At 35.1% G+C, this 21,789-nt stretch overlaps 1 protein-coding gene across 1 annotated transcript in view; it reads left to right on the forward strand.

The window, feature by feature from the left end:
* Positions 1 to 21,789, forward strand: part of ADGRA1 (adhesion G protein-coupled receptor A1) — a 258,712-nt gene that overhangs the window by 37,884 nt on the left and 199,039 nt on the right. Inside the window, exon 2 of the mRNA XM_051618700.1 lies at positions 1,221 to 1,292. Within this exon, the coding sequence (XP_051474660.1) occupies positions 1,221 to 1,292 (72 nt within the window). The remainder of the gene's footprint in view (positions 1 to 1,220; positions 1,293 to 21,789) is intronic.

Below are 21,789 nucleotides of genomic sequence, written 5' to 3' on the forward strand. Positions count from 1 at the left end.
AGACTTGAGATTTTATGTTATAGTGTCTGCTGAGGCAAAGCACTTACTGTCCGTATACAATGGGAAGTGCTAAAAGCAAGATGAGGTAAGATCTTGTGTAACAATGTTAGAAAACTTTACAGAAATAAAAAATCAATTTATGAAGCCTCAGGTTTTCTAGTTAGAGGATAAAATTTATTTTGAAAAAATTGTTTTTCTGTCTTTCATTGCAAGGTATGTCTCCGATTTTTAAATGGAATTTTGTGCGCTAGAGAAGTAGGGTTTATTGTTACACTAAAAAAAAAGACTTCTGAAGCAGTTGGGATTAAATTTTTTCAGAGACAACTGTTTCTTCTGTGCATAGCATAATCATTAGATCTGTTTTAAAATGATTTCTTGAGCTTCTAAAACATGGCATTTCTTCTGTATATTGTAAGGACTTGAGAATGAGTGCATGTTCATATTGTATTTCTTCTGAAATAGCTGAGGATATGCAGCGTTGGAAAATCATTGAAAGAGCCACTTGTGACATTGTCAGTAGTTTAACATGCAGAAGTAGAATAGATAACTTTTTCCATAGTTTCCATGCAGGGTCAGCTTGCACATGTACTTAGTGGTAGTGGTACTTAATGGGCCAGGCACAGCTTAATTACTAAATTTTTACCAGGCAGAGTTTGCAACAGGAAGATATTTTTTTAATTTTTTTTTTTTTTTTTTGTGGTAAAGTGATGGTTTTCTATTTGTCTTTCCTGTAGGAAACGAAAAACCTGCTCTGTATCTATCAGCTACTGATGTTATAATTTCATTTTGTTTACAGCCCTGCTATAGCAACCACAGCAAAGTGACTATATTGTCCTCTAATCCACTGTAACAGTTTTTAGCCTGTCCCTTGCTTCATCAGCCTTTTTGCTGACCTGGAAGCCCAACAAGTACCATTCCCAGTGGTAATTTAGACTCTTCTGGTGATGTGTGGGCATTTGTCAGTGTTAATTTTCAAGTTGAAGCCAAAATTCTTTTGTTGGTTTATTTCTTGAATTTGCTTTTATGTAATAAAGAGGAAACTGTACACTTTAGGAAATCGTGATCTTTATTTACTGCTATGATAGGAAAATGCAAATGAAGCAGAGAATTTGTGATTAGTATTTTACAGAGCATTTGCTTTGTATTTATTGTAATTACATGTTCTTAATCAGTGAGATTATCATGTTCTGTTAACCAGATTCTTTCCTGACTTCTTGTAGGATTCTGAGTAACAACAAGATCTTATGGTTGAAGAATTGCTCTTTCTTTGGACTGAGATCCCTGGAGAGACTGTGAGTAACTGATCAGCCTCATTCCACCTTCAATTAAAAAAACCTTTATATTTTAAATACAAATACGGGAGAATGAAGTTGAGATCTTCTGAACTGTATTGCACCGTGAAGTTTCTAGGCAGCCATCAAGTTAAGAATCAGCATAAAAATGAGTGAATGGGGATGGTCCTGGAAAATACAGGAAAGCACGGCCATCAATTTGGAACTAAAATAAACATCCAGTCAAAGACTTGTACTACACTGTGTACACTACCACAGTGGAGACTGGTATATGTAATGGTAACACTAATATACCTGACATGTAGTTTAGGTTATTTAACTCATTCATCTCCAATGCTTCCATTTTAATTTCATTCAACTTTATGCTATATTTTAATTATATTATAATGAAATCGAACAACATTTATCACTGGAGCAGAAAGTGACATTGATAAAAGCTCCATGACCATGTATTTCTAGCCAATATTTGGAGGAGGGAAGACAAGATCAGGAGCAAATAATGATTTAGGAAGAAAATAGTCAGAAACTTCAATGGAATAAATAAGCAGTAACAACTATAGTGTAATAACACTGCCTTATGTATATCTAGGTTGCTCATTTGAGAATAATCATGTGAGCAAGTCTAAGAGGCTGCTTTTCATATCTATAAGCAACTTAATTTGACAGTGCCTCTAAAATGAGTAATTATATCATGCCTATCTTACAGTATCTCCTGCAGCTTAAGCTAAATTATTTTTGTTGCTTTATAAGAATACCTTCATTATGCAGAGCTGTTGATATAAAGTACTTGCTACATTCATGAATGCATAAAAGTATTATATTCTGTATGAATGTTTCTATATGCAAAAACCCCCAACATATTAAAATAAACTTTAGCTCATATTTTATTATGTAAGTGTGTGATGTGCATGCTATTTATGGTTGTGTAACGAGGTAGGTAAGTACATGATACTGGACCTTGAAGGGTTTGAATGAAGCTGACTGTCTGAACAGTTATGTAGAAGAATTCTCTGCATAAAGTTATAGATATAAAAAAATGCTTCTTTAATATTGGGAATATTATATGATATGGAATGAAGAGTAGTTGTGTATTATTTAACAACTGGTTTAATCTTAGGTGTAGCAATGATATGAGGTTTATAGAGAAGTTTAAAAATGTTTTATACAATTTAGAAGATGGGATTGGATTACAAATCTGTTGCAAGAAGGGAAATTAGTAAATTGCATCCTAATGTACTGCAAGTGTTTAGGAACAGAGGAAGACATTTCATCTGGTTTTTTTTAGCATTTAATTCACATTGGGGAATGATGCTGAACATGTACTTTGAAAAACTTTATTAGTTATTTAGTTAAATAAATATTTCAGCCTGAAAAGACATTGCAAATGGCATTGAGAACAGTGAGAAAACAAAAAAAAATGCCTTAGGTTCAAGTATTGTCACCATCTAAACCTCCTTAATTTTATTGTATTGATTCTTCACAACATTACAGATACAACGAGTGAGTATCCTCTGCTCTGTATATAATGCTATTTGGCCGTGGCATTAATACAAAATCCATAAATGGTCCTTGAATCAAAGACTAGGATCCAGTTGATGACATTCTCATCAAACTCAGATGCTCTGATTCTTGTTCTCTGGACCCAAACACCTCTCAATCTCTCTGAAGTCCCAATTTCAGATGGGCAGGTGAGAACTTGGAGATGGGTTGAATGAACAATACCTGGATGAGTGCTCCTATCCCTTGGACAAAGTTTCCCCAGATTTGTCTTTTCCACACAAGCTAATTCAGAGTGGTACTTCAGGTGCATAAAATGGAGAGGTATGATAGCATCTGCTGTCATAAAATACTCATCAAAATTGACCATCATGTATTTTTATTCCTTGCCTGAAAGGGGAGATAGAGACTCTTATGAAGCACAGTAGCAGGAAAATAGCAGAGAGGTTGGAACCTGATGGTAGAGATCCCTTCCAACCTTAAACATTCTATGATTTTATGATTCTAAATCCCACTTCCATTAAGATAATGTTAAATTCACAAAATCAGGCGCTTAGAAATGTGGGTGTTCTGGAGGGTAAGGATTACTCATTTAATTTGGCTTTGCATTCCTTGTGGTCCTGTTCAGAACAAAAAAAAAAAAAAAAAACCAAAACAAAAAAACCATAGGGACAAGAATCACATGTCTGTAATTCTTTGGTGGTCACCATGAGATTGTGAGCCATGACAGTGTTTGCTTACATGAAAAAATGAAATAATTAGATGTCAAACTTCATAACTTTAGAGGAGAAATAAAGTTTCAGGTTGGACTGAGTGACTTGAATATTCTGGCTTTTTCCTGACCTGAAGTGCTCAAAAACTATTTTTGAGCAAAGAACACTTTTAACTCCAACAAGCTGGGGACAACTTTCCCCTTATTATTTTATTTTTCAATGCATGTCACAAAAGGAATTGGATTACAGAAGTGTCAGTCCTTCCAAGTTCTCGTGATTTCTCAACAGCATGTTTCACAAGTGAGAGACCTCACTAAGCAGTTGTCTCAAACTGGGACTTCTCATTTTATTGACCTTTAATCAAGCAAACCAAGAAATATAAGTTGTTTGCCCCTTAACTGTCCATTCTAAGAGTAAGACAGCATTGATTTTCCTAAAGCTATTGTAGAATGCTTGCATTATGCTTGAGATGCAGGATGTTTTCAAAATGCAGGAGGTTTTAAAAATGTAGTTGGACCTGGTTTGTTCTGGTTTCTGCAAACTTCTCAGAAAATTGCATTTTTTTTAACTATAGCATCGGTTTCACAAAGTTTCTGTTTCAGATTGTCTTAAATTGTGTTACTGCTGGAGAAGGAAATCTGATGTTAGGTTTTCAGGGGATTCAATTAACCAGCTAGGAAAAAAACATATTTGGGGTTACAGTTATTTCCCTTTTAGTAATATAAAGATAGGCCTGTATTTACTAATATTTATTAATATTAAGATTTTAAACCTTTAATAATGTTCGTAATAAAAATATATGTAACTAATAGTGTTCAAAATACATTTATGAAATATTAGTATTTCTACTGGGCAGCTTGTAAAATACTTTGAAAAACACTGTCTCACAAAGGTGCTTTTTCTGTATTTCGTGTGTGAACAATGACTCACGAGTGATCTGTAGAGACGGCACTCTCTTCACTTCCTTTGAGTTTTCTGAAGCTCAGAATAGCTGCCTTGTGCTGCTTTAGAAAGGTCAACTCACAAAAGTGTTATGGCATCTGGATCACGATGCACCTCTGTACCACTGGGCTTACCTTGTAGCATTAATGAGAGGCATTAAGAGGTGAATGTCATTACTTAAATATGAGAGAATAAAAACTTTCTGTAAACTTAGTGATTGTTTGGTGCTCAGTTACACAGGCCTTGATTTGGAATAAAATCAGAAGTGTAGGTAAGAAAACAAACTTTTTTGAAGCAAGTGTGGTAAATAAACTATTAAAGTACAAAGAGCATTATGGAATTGGACTGGAAGAGAGAACAATCTGTAAATTCTACAGACAAGAGTGAGCTCCTTGAACCCATTTCTGTGATGTACCCCATGGAGATGGCTTCATATTCAGGAAGCTGAGAGTTCACTTTGGGTCTGAAGCTTGAGGCAAAGACTTGACAGCTTGTAGCAGTTCCAGTTCCAGGGCCTTCCCTGTCTGTAGTCAGTATCCTTTCTTCCTGGAAGATGCATTGGGTTGAGCAGGACATCATTGGTTACTGTAGACATTTAAATAAGTTTTTCATATGCTCTGGGTACCATAAAAGGAAGGCGAAGTGGGCTTTCAAGGCAAGGAAATGGTGAGGGAGTCCTGTCAAGCAAGTCTCAGCAATCCAGAAGCTCTCAATTAGTTAAAATAATTATTTGGAAGATCTGAACTGAAAAATTAAGTCTATATAATTTAGTGTTATAATTAATGAATAATTTGGAACAATGTATTAAATAGAGAAATCTGTGACTTACAATTTAATTTATTTTTTTAAATTGTTTCTTTTAAACTTCTGGGCAGTGGGGTTAACCCCACTTGCTGTTACCCAAGGAATCATAGGCTAGTGCAGATGGGCAAGTTGCTAGCAGACACTCTATCATGGCAGTACATGATAAGGACCCTGCTCCAAACACACTTGTATCTCTGAACTGATACAAAGTAGTTTGTATCAGTTGTGGGAAGTCTTCTTATGCTTGAGAATACTTGACCAGCCATAGCCCACATGATGGTTCCAGGGATGAGGACTGAGGCTGTTGAGCCAGGTGCTCCAGCTGGACACAATGTCAAGATCTAGACTAGGAAACTAAGTCCTATGCTCTCATCCTGATGTCATCAGGCACAAAACTGTATGTACCTGAGCTATTATCCATGCTACTGATGTTCTTACTCTCCCCAGTAACCACTGCATCACAACTGCCTGGATAGTTCCTGTCCTGCTCTAACCCCCATGTTACCTCCAGCTGGGGGCAATCTGCTTGGGTGTTTCTCCCCTGTGGCCTTCCTCGTGCCTAATGGGGTTGATTTTGTACTTGGTATTTTCTGAAGTGTGTGTATGAAGTCTCTCTCTCTATTTCATAACCAAGTGTACTTATTCATTAAGTTTATAGGAGCATAATTACCTCTGAGACTGCTGCTTCTTTTTCCCCTGTGGCTGAAACTCTTTAACAGGTTCAGAGGCTACTTGGTTATATTGAGGGAACCAGCAATTAAAAATAAACACACACAAACAGACAATGATTGCATAAGCAGTGTTTTCTTGGGAAATTGGGATGAAAGATCACTAAGCAAGATTACACATTTTTCACAGTTGACCCACAAGAAAATCATGCCAGGCACTAATACTTCATCAGGGACTGTTTCACAGAAACTTTCTGTTCCTTTTTCCAAGATTCCTAGACATTTTTCTAGACAAAGAAAAATATTTTGTATTATGTATTCTTAGTATTTGTAAAAATGTAGCATTTAATCTTTTTTTTTTTTTTCTTAGCTGTATAGATCAGTCTTACTCTACCAGGTCTCACTTGGATTATGTATTGTTTTAGTAAGTGTTGCTGAGTTGTGTTTACCAATTGTGTGGTTGTGCTATACAGTCACATGTCATCCTCAGTTATTTTTCAAAAATATTGCAGAAAAGCTACTTTCAGTAGATTTCAGTGTGACATTTTGCAACTATATATTGTGCTGTGCAATTGAAGCAGCAATACATTACCTTCAGGGAATGAAAGGGTAGGAAAGGCAAGCACAACAAATTAGACCATAGAAAAATAATTTTGTTAAATAGCTGTTATAAAAATATGGTATTTAGATGTTCTTTAGCAAACTCAAGTGGGGAAAGGGTAAAATATAAAGCACATGCTGCTGTGCTGCTTTAAACATGCAATTTACCTTCTCTGAATTACTAGCCACTTTCTTTATTTTCTTGCCTATACTTCTGAAATGTGCATGTGCACAGATGCACACAGGTGAAGAAACAGCAATGTTCTTCCTAGGCATTTTGAAGGATTGGAAGTATGCTTAAAGAAATCATTGAACAACTTTTTCAGCTCATATGTATGACATCTTAAAAGTTAGTCACTTAATAAATTAAATTTAGAAATACATGTTCTTTTTTGCATTGTTGTAAAAAAAGAAAAATACTAGTTATTATAAATGAATACTATTTCAGGTTGATAGCCAGGATCCAGTAGTACAACTTTTTTCTTTTTCTTCTTCCTGAAGAGCTTGCAACTAACGAGTGTGTCCCTAACTTCATGCAAGTGCTTTTAGCAGAAAATAAATTAATAATCTTGGAGACCTCAAACAACCACATTAATTAAATGTCAAATGCTATTTAGCTATGCTTAGAGAAATGCTGTGGTATCATTCAGGGAAAGGGCAATTTTTAAACCTTTTTCTTATAGCTGTCTATTGGTAGTATGTACTCATGGCGTGATTGAAACTATTCCGGTTTATCTGTTTTTTTGATTTTTCAAATCCCACATGGGGGATTTTCTAGATCTAGTTGATAATGACAACAAATAACTTCTTTGTTTATATTCACCTGAAATATTCTCAAAGACCAAAAATACGAATGCTCCAGCCATTACTTTTCCTTGTCTAGTAACATGTCTGGAAATCTTGGTGAAATCTAAGCCATTTTTCATGTTAAATTTCTTATTGTGCTGGATTGTTTTAATTATGCTGCATTGCTATTTGAAGTGGTAGAGCATATTCTAGTAGGTGAGGAAGGATGGGATAGTCAAGGGGAATGATTTTTCTCCTGGAGAGAAAAAATCTTTGTGCACTTACTGAAAACAATTCATATTCCTCTTGGTGCTCATCCAACTTTGAGTTACCCTTTCGGTTTCAATGTCAGATCAAGAGATTATCTTTCTAATTATGGTGATGCTAGTATTTGCATGAAGCAGGTTAGTTCCCTTTGTCACTTCTAGAGGCAGCTGATACAGCTGGCAGTTTGATGTTAAGTGTACCTACCTGCAATATAGTAATTACTAATTAATTAACTTAATTAACTACTATATTAATTAACTACTAAATACTGAGTTCAGAAAAGAAAGCTCTGAAAATTAATGAATTACTGAAGTTAAGTTACCTGGTCTTCCAGAGATAAACAACATGTTTGAAGGGTTGGAGATATTCAGCAAATAAAGGCTTTACAAATACAAGAAGTGTGTGTGTGTGGGAAGCTATGAACATATGTCAGGCAGCAGACAGATCAGATCTTTACATTGTAAAGAGGTAGGCACTGGTCTCTTCTTACAAGCAAGTGGTGATAGAACAAGAGGAAACAGCCTTAAGCTGCACCAGAGGAGGTTTAGACTACACATTAGTAAGAACATTTTCACTGAAAAGGCTGTCAGATATTGGAACAGGCTGCTCAGGGAGGTAGTTGAGTCACCATCCCTGGATGTGTTTAAAAGTCACCTAGATGTGGTGCTTAGGGATATGGCTTAGTGCTGGACTGGGTAGAATAGGGTTAATGGTTGGACTCGATCTTTTGAAGGTCTTTTCCAACCTAAGTGATTCTGTGAAGGAAGACAATATTTACGCCTATAATTATTCTTTATTCTATAAATTAGAATAGCTTTTTAGTGAAATGAATGTTTTTTAAGTCTCATACTTGAGCATGGATAGTAAATTTGGCTGTATTTTTCAGAGCATATTGCACACAGCTGCTTAGCAATCTGATTTTCTTCATTGAGCATGAATATCATGGTCAGGCACTGAAAGATTTTTTTTTTTTGGTCTTGGCTTGCACCATACCCCTGGGTTAGGACCAGTTGCCTTACTCATCCTGCAGCTCCTTCCACATGTGCCACTGCCAGTCTTTCTTTGTGGCAATAACAGCCCAGATGCTCTTGTATTTTGCCTTTCTTTGGTGCTTGGTCCTCTGCCATTGTGACAATTTTGGTCATGTTACTCAATAGCACCAATGTCAGGTTTATTCTGATAACAGCCGGAAGACAGAGACTTCCGATTAAATGGACGTATTCTTTAAGTACCTAACTTCATGAACCTGTCAATGAAGTTTGTGACATTTAAATGAATTATTGCTAAACAATTAAACACATCAGAAAAAGTAGATGTTCCATAAAATCAATCTAGTTCTATAAAATATATTTTCTATAAAATTTTAATATCTTACAATTTTAATGGCATGGATTAATGAGGTTGGTTTAGATCTGATATCAGACTGAAAGGAGATACAAAAATGATCCTTATAGTATAAGAATATATTCAGCTTCTCACTTTGAAGACATTTTTTAGCATCAAATTTGGTTTCCTCATTAACATTTAAAACATTTGAATTGTATCTTGTAAATAATGCAAAAATACATTTTTAAATTTATTATAAATAAAATGTAATGTGTAATGAGAAGTTCTCCAGTCGCCTTACTTAGCTAAAATTATCTCATTCATAGTAGATAAAATTCCAACTGACTGTTTAGTTGGACGTTTTTATTGCTTGACAGTATTTATTTATTGGCAGATATCTTTTGTCATCACCTGATCCTGGAAGATGCTATGTTTTAGGCACTGTATTCAATTAAAAGTACATATTTTGGCTACTGGTCTTAAAGGTAATTAATCCTTTGTAATCATAAAGGTGTTTGTGTAAACAGGGAATTTCATGCATGCTGTAGTAAAACCATAACAGTCAGGTAATATAATAGTTATATATTGATGTTAAACAGAAGAGTCTTTTGAAAGAAGAAAATCTTTGGATAGAAGAGGCTTTTATTTAAGATATATGATTGAAAATCAAGGGTTCTCTTAAATTTTGCCATAATTTTTTATCCAGGTTTTGTCACATCACTTGGTCTTTCTCTACCTCTATTTTTCATCTGCAAAATAGTAGTTCATCTCCAAATTTAGTGACACTGGGGGATCTCAATGCATCTAGACAGAGAAAATGTTATAAGAATTTAGTACGTTGATGTTTATGTTAAAGCAATTATTTTACATTTCTACCCTATATAGATTGAGTAAGATATTTACTTTTTATGCACTCTCTCTAGCCTGACTGGGAAGCAATCTTAATGGGCACAAATACACAAGTGCAGATAGATGATATAGATGTTCAGTTCACTTATTTTGTGCAGCTACATGTGTCACAAAATCAGTTCTTGGTTGTTTATTAGTAAAAGCAAACCTCACTTTTTCTTTTCTTTTTTTTTTCCCTTTTTTTTCTTGTCAGCAGCAACAAGGCAGGTTCTATAGCAGAAAATTGTCCTCTAGCAGAAATTTTTTTAGTTTTGAGTACAACTGAAGTAAGTCTCACTAATTCCCATGGTACATATCCAAGCACAGAGTCGGCTGAATCACACAGGACGTGCATGGGTCTTAGGGATGGAGATGACTCTCAAATCTGTCATCTTTGGTGACAAGGCTTAGTGACAAGGCTGAGGCAATTCTGTTATATCTCTATACCTGAGAGGACTATGAGAAATGCTAACAGGGCTGCAGGGAATGTGGCTGAATTCATCCTCTTGTCTTCTTGGTAGGATTTTTTAGGCTCAGTTTTAGTCCAGACATAAATTTGGTGTATTCTTCTCGTAGTATAATCTGGTGTAATCAAGTATTGCAGGGAAAATACAAATGAAATCCGTATATAAAACTGTTGTGTTAACATACTGTCATTAAAAGTTGATAGAATCCTGCTAGCAAATAGGTCTACTTAGAAAAAGGTATATTTTTCTTTTTTTATGGATAGCAGTCAACTTTAGCCGTTCAATTGAATGTAGTTTTTTTCCTGTCAACAATATTAATTTAGAAATACGATGAGCAAACTTTAATGTACCAAATCCTGACCCAGCACTAGGAATTTGAATTTGTAGAACTTCTCCTAGTACCATCATCACAACCAGTGTGCACATTTATTTTCTGGGTAAGCACAAAATGAGAGATATCCATGGATACCCTGACTCATGTAGCTTGACAAAAATACCTGCCTGGTGACATAAGCAACAAGAGGCAACAGTAGACCTGAAGGATCTTCTGAAAATATAATGGAACAGAAAACTGGACTTGGCAAAAATAGTGTTGATCCTCACATAGAAGTAAAGGAGTGTAGAGTGAAATGTGTTTCAAAGTAGATATTTGGTTGCAGGCAATATTTTAGTTGCACAGAAGATGATACAGAATTTTCAATTGTTGCAGAGAAATTTTTAGAAACCAGAGAAGGAGAAACAGAGACAGGATCCATGTCAGAAGACAAACTGGGCATACTTAATTAAAAATTACCTTTTCATTTTAATTCTGAGGTCCTTTATGGACCTCTTGATTACATCCTATGACTAACACTGAGTTACTAATTTAGTAATGCAAAAGCTGAGTATATGCATTTTTTATGCCCCTCCCCTCAAAAAAACCCTAACCCAAAACCAAGGAAACAAAAAATTTCCCCAGACTGTCTAAAATCCAGAACCTGTTATGTCCTAATAGACAGTATCGAAGAGAGACTTGGCATTATATCAGGAATTATAAAACTCTTTATTTTTAGTATAAATGCCAGAAACAAAGGACTTGGAAATTGAAAGGAAATTACATTACTTTCTTTCTAATAGGCATAAGTACTACAAGTCTTCCTGACATGAAGTAAATATCAAAGCAGTTGTAATGCAGTCTGACAGAAAGGGAATGTATTTTTTTCTTCTAGTCATTTGTTATTTACCAGTACAAAGTCACAATACAGACAATTAAACATCACATACTTCATGTTTTAGAGGATGAGACAATGGGAAAATACCCTATATGTCAGCTTGTGTAGAGCTGCTACACCTTAATGCATGGAAAAAAAGCAGTCATTTTAAAAAGAGATATTTCATTTTGGATATTACAATGCTGCCTAAAATAGCAATAATCAACTCTGAAAAGCAGCTTAGTAAAATCAGTCCCATAGTTCTAGTGCAAGAGTCCAGAGCCAAGTGTGTTTCTAATCTTTTCTTTCTACCTTAAGCCTCTTTTTGGGTTGTTTTTTTGTGTTGTTCATTTCTCTGGTTCTTGTGGTATTTTTTCCCTCAGATAGAAACAACATGGGCTACCAGGCCATGTCTTTGCTCTTAATTCCATGGTTCATAATGAGATGTAGGGCTTGCCAGCACTGCATTCCCTTGCAGGCCCTGCTCATTGGCGTGACCAGCGTTTTTGGCGTTCTGAATGTGCTGCTGGGATTACATTTCTCCAGTTCTGGCATGATGTGCTTGGGCAGAAAGTTGCCAATTGCTGGTATGTATGTGGTAAAATAATGATATTTAAGATGTCAGTGGTTTGCCAGGTTGCATTGCCATACTTTTGAGTGTAACTATTTGTGTTTTTTTCCCTGACAAAACAGAATTCTATAGGAAATGCTAGCATGGCAAAATAGAAATGTTCTGTGGGGACACAGCAGTTTTGGGAACATCTTTGTCATCGATGTCAGTATTTAATTTCAACTGTTTTGTATTCACATAACAGAGAATCTTTTTGAAAATATAAAGTGGAACTATACCACTTAGGAGTGATTAAAGCTGTGTATCTTTCTCTATCAAGAAATGGCAAACTGGTTAGAGAAGAAAAGACAGAAATGTAGTTAAAGGTAGTTTGTATTGAGTCACAGAGCAGCATGCTGGGAAGCCAAGTTAATAAAATTAGTGTTAAGTGATCAATAATGGAGCTAATCTTGTGAAATGAGCTGCAAGGTAAGTTGACAGCAGAGTTCTTGTGTTCAGTATTTTGTGGGTTTGATCCCTCACTGGTAGGCTATTAATGGAATAATCTTTTCAACACCACCACCACACCCTCCCCCCCCCCCCCCCAATTTATAATATTTATCATATTCATGTGCAGCATGGTCTTTAGCATGTTTACTGTTAAGAAGATCAAAGTTTACCTCATCTGGTAGTATCCATACATAAAATGCGAGAGACCTCAAGTTCTCAACAGGGACATCTCAATATCATGGTAGTGTTGAGTAAAAGTATCAGAAGGGAAGTTCTAAGCTCCATCCTGCTCTCCCAGAGAATTTTATGGGCCCTACTGGTATCTTCTTTTTGGGTCTCTGTCTCTGATTTGATATCAATTGACAGACATTTCTCATTTGTTTATATGTAAAAAAGTGTCTGCGTTATTCTCTTCCAAAAGTTAATGTCTGTAGACTAGTCTGTGAGGTCTCTAATGAAAACATGTTAATTGCTCATTTGTATCATACTAGACTATAAATCCTGCAAGGGGCACCCAAGACCCTGGGAGCTTGTTGCCCTCAAAAATTCTGGAGATGCCTGCAGAAAACATAGTTTGTTCTCTGGCATTTGTACTTCACCAGTAATCTCGGAGAAGGCAAAATTAAAAAGAAGTGAAAAGAAATAGAAAGAAGGGCTAAGTTTATGCCAATTCAGTTTAAAGAAAAAAAATAATGTCCAAAACGAGTTGTCTGAAGTAGTTAGGAAAGCTGATGTAATTTAACAGCTGTGGGCAGTTTTTCTCCCCACTTCTTAATATAGACAGAATTGATTAGTTGGGTGTTGGATAGCACTGCGTGTGTCAAGTAGGTACAAAATGGTTGTTCTCACGAGAAAATTGCATGCAGACTTAGCACATGATAAGCTGTCTTGTGTTAACACAAATTGCCTCGTTCTTGAAATGGAAAGTGACTGGGAGAGCTATAGAGGATGTTTGTATAGTCTGAGCTATGCACATATCCTGTGAAAAAAAGAATTACAAAATTCCTCTATGCTCTACTTTAGAAAGTGTTTTGCTGAGGAGAATACAGAGAGCAACTTTGTGCTGAACTAAAAAGGTGTATTTTCATTTGCTTGTGAACTTGAAAGAATAAAATGAAGTTGTTCTGTGCAATGATAGTGAGCTTCATCTAGAAATAAGAAGCTTGAGTTAAAAATAAACCACTTGAGTTAGCAAAATGCAAGAAACTTGTCAAAGCATAAATCAAAAAAGTTTTAGCCATCCCTTTATTACCCAGAAAACTGCCAAAGGGGTAACTTGAATCTCTTAGAATCAATTTCTGTCTATAAAAAAATATGAAAGATGCTAAATCAGTAAAAAAAATTAGTTGTAGGTACCTCAAAACCCACATTTGTTATAAAGCATACCTTCTCAACTAGAATTGTAACACTTTTGCTATGATGCTATAATTATTGGTCAATGAAAGCAACTTTTACAGCTAATGTATGTTCCTTAGATGCATGGTGCTTTTCTTATTTTCACCAAGTATTTTTTCCATTTTTTTTATGTCCAATGTTTGTTTCTTAATGCAAACTAAGATAATACTTTTTTAAAGACCTTGAAGACATGCTTTTCAGCTGAAATGAGAGTTTAAAGTGCATTGTGTTCAGAACAAAACAGTGTTTTCTGTACAATGTCAGCAGCTAACATGAGAATTTGATAGCTTTTTTCTCCCTTGTACCTTTAATTGCTTTTAGGTATTTCTGAGAATTGCAAGTGCCTCACTAGGGACAATTCTCCCATTTGAGTGAAGTTTGAGTATTGCGTTAAGCTTTACTACTGTACAGAGTTATGTGAACTTGCAAAAATATTTAGGAATGTAAGACCAGAATGGGTTGCAGCCAGGCTGAGTTTCCAGGGATAAAAAGAAAATTTATTCAACTCTCTCTCTCATCATCTACACCAGAAATTAACCACTCCATTAATTCCTCTCCAGCACTCCATTAAGAACACTGAAACTTCAGTTCAAAATAGTGTCCCTAAAAATTATAATGTGTCAGAGGAGAAGAAATCGTAATGTGTCACAGGGTTTTTTTTTAAAAAAAAATTCTTTTTATATGTCTTTGCCACTGTAACCAATAAATCCTCATTGGTCCGAATCTGACAGTTACTTTAACCATGAATATGCCAGCAGGGAACACCAACACAGACATCTGGAAGTTTTTCAGTACTGAACCAGTTCAGGTTGCCAGCAAGAACTCTTCACCATTCCCTGTCTTAGCCTTCTTTAGTGAAAAGGAAGGAGTGGGGGAAGCTCCTGAAGCTGTGTTCCGCATCAAGTAAGAAATAATAAAATGTTGCTGGTCCTTGCAGATGTCACAAGCTGCTATTTCTCACTCCAGTAAGCTCTGTCCAGGCATAAACACCCTTCTGTAACAGTTTGAACAAATAATTCAAAGACAGCTCCAAATCTTTATTTCTTAAAACTTAAAAAGTTATTTCTTAACTTAAAGAAAAAAAACTTAGACTTTTTCTAATCTGTGGCTTAAATGTACTCATAGTCTATTTTTGTCCCTATGATTTCATAGTACTTTTTCTTTTAGCTTAAACTAATCCTTTTATCTTTGTATTGTTCGCCATTTATAAACAATGGTATAATACTCACTTTCCTAGTTTAAGCAAGCTGAAAATATGACAATCTCTTAGTGACATCATGAAATTAACCATGAAATATGTATATCCTTAAAAAACATTTACAGGCACAAAGCTTGAAATGCAGCTAAAAGAGTATTATCTGCAAAGATTTATTTTTTATGTAATGACAATGTACTCTTTTTATAATCTAAAAAATAGATTTGAATCCATTTTATTGAATATTCAGACAAGTAAAATTTCAGCTTAATTTAACATTCAGAAGTGATGTTCATGTTGGAACATCATAGAGCTCTCACAGTGCTGAACACAAGGAAGACCACTCTGGAGCATCTACATGCAGTAAATATCCTTGGAAAATTCACTGGGACTTTAAGGCTTAGGAAGTCTGTATAAAGCTGCTTCCTCTGGTCTTGTGTAACCAACCAGTGCTGATCGAATCGTCATTTAGAGAAGCCCAGTGAAATTTTAAAGCTTTCTGCTGATGATATTGAATTGATTCCTGCTTTTCTTCATATTTTTATTTCTGTTGTCTGCATTTTCAGGTTTGGTGCTAACATTACTGGATGGAGATAGTTTTGTTACCAGCCTTGTCTTCCTATTTCCTTGTATTCAGGTGGATGAGTAGTGATTCTATGATTGCTTTGTACTTTGTGTAAATCAAATTAAATGCCTTTTCTTTAGAACCAAACAAGATATTTCATTTATTTTTCCCTGTTGACTCTTATTGCACAGCAGCTGCTCCCTGGTTTTGTATATGCATCTGCTCATATATTCAGATTCTTTATTACTGTAAGAGAAGAAAATTTTTCTGAGGAAAAACCTCTGACATAATTTCTTCTTCATGTAGCCATTTCCCACTTTTCTATTTGCATTGTTCTAATTTATGTTAAACATCAACAATGAAAGGAAAATATTTAATGAAAGTGAAAAAATGGTGTAATAAAATCATAAATATTTGCAGAAGGGTGGACTACACATGGAACATGGGAAGGCATTGCAGTGTTTGGAAGGAGTGTAGCAATAGCATGTCTTGGAAATGGCCTTCATCAGACTTTCTTCTTTGTTCATACTGCCATAACATATTTTCTGTTCTTCCCGCCTCTGTGGTGAGTTGCTGTGCTTTTGGTTCCAAGTTTTGGTGTGGGTTTTTTTTGTTTGTTTGTTTGTTTTTTCATTTCTGGTCTCTCACCTTCAAAAACTCCCAAAAGTTCTTGGTTTTCAGGTTAATTTCCTAGGCCTGTGATTCCTATACCATCATTTACCCCCACAAATCCAGTAAAACAATTTAATGTGACAATTCCTCAATAAAAGAATTAGGGTTTAATTCTCAAATAAGTGAGCTAAGCCAAGTTTCATTTCCTCAGCCTTGACTAATGCCTCCCAGTAGCCCTTGTGGCTTTCCACACCTTCATGTTATGGAGGTGCTGTTCCCTAATGCTCCACTCATTTTCACAGGAACAGCCCATGTTTCTTCAGAAAACATAGCTGGCATGCCACTAAGCAGCCATTTCATTAGCAAGCATTTTAGGAAAAAAGATAGGCTGCAGGCTGGGAAGTGAACCTCTGGCTGATATCTACAAAGAACATAGAACTGTAATTTATGAGGGATTATGCTAGACACATGAAGTTGATCATATGCCAGCAACCAGAGCATGAACTCTTCAGGACACTGAGCTCATGCCAACATATGCAAAAGCAAGCATAGGCATGTCATTGTTGCTGCTATGGCTTCAACTTGTGCAGCATACTAACACAGGGTATGCCACACTTTCTTTTGCTAAATGGACCTGGGAAATTAATTTTTTTAATACTTTGTGTCTTAGTGAGGTTGAGGTTCAGTGGACTAAAACTCTTAACATTTTTAATGAAGTGTAGAGCATTAGCTGTGCACTTTTATTTATTTTAATGCTTGCATGTTTCAGAGGTTGTAAATCTGTTGCTTTAGTGTACACTAATGAAGTCACTAGTGGTACACTACGAAGAAGTCCCATTGATTGCCCAGGTTTCTTGGTAAGTTAGTTGCATATAAAAGCAGGTGTGGGTACTGTTATTAACTGGGTTTACACAAAGCTTAAAACTTATAAAATAGCTGGGAAGGGAAAACAGCTTGTACACTTCTTTGTGATCCACAGTCAGACTTCCATGAATTGAAAAACATTTTCTGAAACCAAAGCTTTTCTTGATGATGACCTATTTAAGTCACTGTATAGTTCAACAACATTTAAAAGATGATGTATGGGATATATGAAAAACAAACCCTAATGAAGTGTGGTGAGCCAGCAAAAAGCAGACAGGATCAAGCAAGGTATTATCAGTCTTGCAGAATGACTGAAAGAAACTTTTATACTGGCTTACAGATTTAACTGTCAAACTTTAGTAATGGCCTAATGTAAAAAGAGTAATCTATGAGAGCAGCTGCTGCTGACTTTCCTATGTCAGTCCACAGGCTGAACTAAAACCAGAAATAGTACTTCTCTTGTTTCAATATTGAGAAAGTAGTAAAGCTGGACAATTTGTATCTGTCTTGACTTCGAGAACGATCCTCTTATATACAATATTATTTTGTATTACCTTTAGCTTGTAAGTTGATGTTCTAACATTAAGAATATCATGAATCATCCTGAATTTCTAACTTAGAGCTACACATGAGGGTACTGTTTGCATCAGTTGCTAAGATAAATTCAGGTTAGCTAAGTATAAACTGATAGTTCAGAACAGTACTGCTAGTTTGGCAATATTTATTCTAAATGCACTTACCTTTCATTTCCCATTGAAGTTTCAAGTTTCTGTGTAAGACAGAATGAGCAAGGATTCAAATAAATTTAAAAGGGAGAATGCATGTTTATGTATGTGTAATATTAGTGCCAGTTTGCCAGCAGTGAGTCTGAAGAAAGGCAGCCTGCCTGCTCCAGCGCGCATCCTAAAAATTACCAGAGTGGTCCATCAGACAATTACTCAGCAATCTATCTACAGCCCAGAATGCTAAAAGTCAAAGCAATTTCTTTTTTTGTTCTTTACTGACATTTCTCTTTTTGCATGTCAGCTATTTTGTGCCTTTTCTCTATGTTAAGTTAGCAAATGTATAGGCTTTTTTTTCTGGCTAATTTGCTTGTATATTCCTAATAACATACTTATTTCGTTGTATCATATTGCTGAAAACAAGGGATTGTAAGTGTTACTATTATTACTATTATATTTGTCTAAGTGTACCCATTTAGTTTTATGGTACCTGACTTCAGATAATTAAATTGAAGATGTCTGGTTTACTTCCTATTTGCTTCATTCCTGACAAAGTCAGATAAAAGGCTTAAGGGAACAATGCAAGAAGGGACTGATAGGATCACAATATGAGGCACTGCTGCAGGTTTCTGTCCTCTGACTTCTCTCTGCTCAATGCAGAGGCATTGGAAGTGATGAACATTTGCCACATCTTGTGCAGGAAGTTTACTGTTGGGTAAGGAACATATCCCTATACATATATTTACCACTCGTGGATGATTTGTGCTTCCTGTTTCCAGGTTCTTCTGTCTATTTTTGGCAGGTAACCTTTATCAGAAGATTTTTTAAAAGCTAATAATGGATTTTTGTCACCAAATTGATTGGCTAGTACCAGAGCCAAGAAGCATTGTTTATCTTAACCTAAACAAACCTCTCTGAAGTGATGCTGGAGGTCAGTCTATTCTTGATATAACACGATTTTCATCAGAAACAAGTACATCAGGAATCATTTGATCTACGTGCTTTTATTGTTGTTTGTTTTTTTTTCTTAGACTAATGCTCAATGATCCAGTTTCTACACATGACCCATACTTCTGGATTGCTTTATTTACTATAATCTGAATTGCTGTAAGTCTGAGTATCCATTCCTGGTTTGTTTTGTTGCCTGGTGAATATGGGTCAAAAATGCCTTTTTCTGAGAAAAAACCCATCTAATTTACCTCACCATATAACTCTTTCTAAATATGTATTATGCATTATTTTTATAACTGTTTAATAGAGGTTTATACTGTTTTCCTAGAATGTAATAAATACTATCATTACAAGTTGCCACCCTTCAGGTGAACATAACATTGTCTAGATTTTTTCCAATGTTTCCTTTAAAAAATCTTCCATAATGTATATTATTTTTCTAGTGAAACATTTAAAAGGTTAAATCTTTAATTTTGATTATTTTTTTTTCCTTTCCCTTTACAAAAGTATCTTCTAAAAGCTTAACACAGATTTGTTCAATTCTGGTTTTGGTTTTGGTTTTTGTTTTTTGGGTTTTTTTTTTGGTGGTGGGTTTTTTAATCTTTAGTGCAAATAATTTAATCAGATCTTTTCGTTGTTGTTTGGTTTATTTTAGGTTAAGCTAGGGGTTAACTCCTTACATAGTTTCATTAAAAAACAGCTGGGTTCTTTCTGAGGACAAATGGAAAAGTGTTTTGGCAAAGATTTAAAGAAATTATGCAAAGTAGAGATTTTTATCCACTCCCCTCTCCTCCCTCAACACTGTTAATGTTCAGATTTGAAATATTCAGACTTGAAATCTGGCAGAGATTTGTCCCTGTGTTTCAGATGTGGTCTTGCACAGTTCAATAATGATCTGTTCTCATTTGGCTGAGATGCAAGCTTTTAAACAATACACCTCACATTTGTGCAAAGACTTATATTGAACAATTAAATCAATGATCTAACAGCATTCTCTTAGTATATTACATGTGTGTATCATATATAAATGCTGTGGAAATTCCATGTGAAAGTCATTCTTACAGTAACTTGCTGAATTTGTGCACATAAAATGAGAGAAAGGAGCTCAAAGATTTGTGTAGGACTCTGGACTATAATTAACAATAGTGTATGTGAATAAAATGTGTTGATGGGAAAGTTGTAGCCTTTTTAATTAGGGACTGAAGTATGAGAATTTTGATTACCAAGTTTTTTCTGATGATGGAATTAGGTTATCAGTGGTTTAGTGTGCTTATAACTTAATGTCTAAAAGTTGTACAATGAACTCAATTCAAAACAGTTAATAAAAAAGAAATTTATCACCTGAAATCTGATATCATATTATCACATAGAAAAAGATACATTTTGCAAATTTTGCAAAAAAAGTTTTGAACCTTTCCCATCTGGCCCAAAATAATTATTTTTAAAATGTATAAAAATTAGGAAAAAAACAACAACTCTACAAAGAAAAATAAAAGATTGCCATATATCAGAGTTTGGTCTTGTGCTATGACAAAAGCTTCAGTTTCAGAGTTCTGAATGACCTATTAAAGCTTAGCAATACAAGCATCATTTGCGAAAATAGTTATTTTGCTGCAAGAAAGTCAAATTAGATTATCTTAGCAGAACGAGTTATGAGATAGTAAGTGTAAAGTGATAAAAACATGACATCTGGACTATGGATTTATCTGACTTTTCATGTCAATTTCACTTGTTGGAAGATTTTAAAGAAATGATGTTTTAAGGGTTGCTGTAGTTGTAAGCTATAGAATGCCATTATAAGGAACATGGAAATTTTCCTCTTGGTGTTGTATTCAATACCTGAGACTGAGAAGTATCAAGTATCCTCTTTTTATTTTTCTCAGAAATTCAGGTATAGCAGTTGCTCTTACTGTTTACCATATCCTTTAGTACACTTGTCAATTTGATTGTCTTTGCCCATGTTAGATGTGGGCATAAGCATACAAATAAATTAGTATAATCCTACAAAACACTTTGTTATAAACATGCTAGAATCACAAGAATGCATAACAATGTAACTTATAGTGAGTCAAAGTTTGAGGAGTATTATTGAATATACTTACATTGATCAAATTTACAGTTTGCCAGTCTTCCTAAAAGTTAGTTGCTGCCACTAGCTAAGTTGCATGCTTTTGAAACTGTCACTTATTGTAAGTATACGGTCCAATCTGTCACTCTTAATGTAGCTGGAATATACTGTGAGCGTGAAAATTTGTAGGCAGAATAGTAGTATCCATTATTAATCTCTAACTAAGCCTGACATGGTACAGATGTGGTCATTCACTGCAAAAATATTTTGTCTTCCTGAAGCCAATAGTGAGATAATTATCTTGGGATAGAGAGCATTTTCTTGCCAAATAATTCTGAGGAATGAAAGTCAAAAAGAGAACACTAAATATTTTACTAATATAGGCACACTAGCATTGGGTTTATTGTAACAAGAAGCTAGATAGAATTGAAAATTAGCATATGGCAAAGTTGCCTAGTTTATCAGGGATTTACTTGTCCTGGATGGAGTGCAGAGCAATACCTTTGGAGCTTTTCATCTGCACTGAAGTGTGTGAGCACTAAGCTGAACAGAACATTAACCAATATCAGGCAACCATGCATGCTCAACTGAACTGGAGATGAAGGTGATCTTCATAGATAGTTATATTGTTATTAAGATTTAAGGATCCTATCTGACTAGAGCCTCTGCTTTTAAAAAGAGTTGTGGAAAGGGTAAAAAAGTAGATAAAAATAGGAACAGGAGGAACGGAATATGAGATGAAATAAAAATGAAGATGGAAAGAGCAGGGTTGGAATATTTAGGTTGGTACCACAGTGGAAGATAGCCTGGGGAGATGTAAAAATACAGAACAGCTGTGACTGAATGATGAGATGCTGATAATTACAGAATGAGAAGGGAGGATACCAAAGAGCTGCTGAAAAACGAGGACAACTCAT

The sequence above is a fragment of the Apus apus genome, chromosome 4, assembly GCF_020740795.1.
Source record: "Apus apus isolate bApuApu2 chromosome 4, bApuApu2.pri.cur, whole genome shotgun sequence".
Taxonomy (NCBI): domain Eukaryota; kingdom Metazoa; phylum Chordata; class Aves; order Apodiformes; family Apodidae; genus Apus; species Apus apus.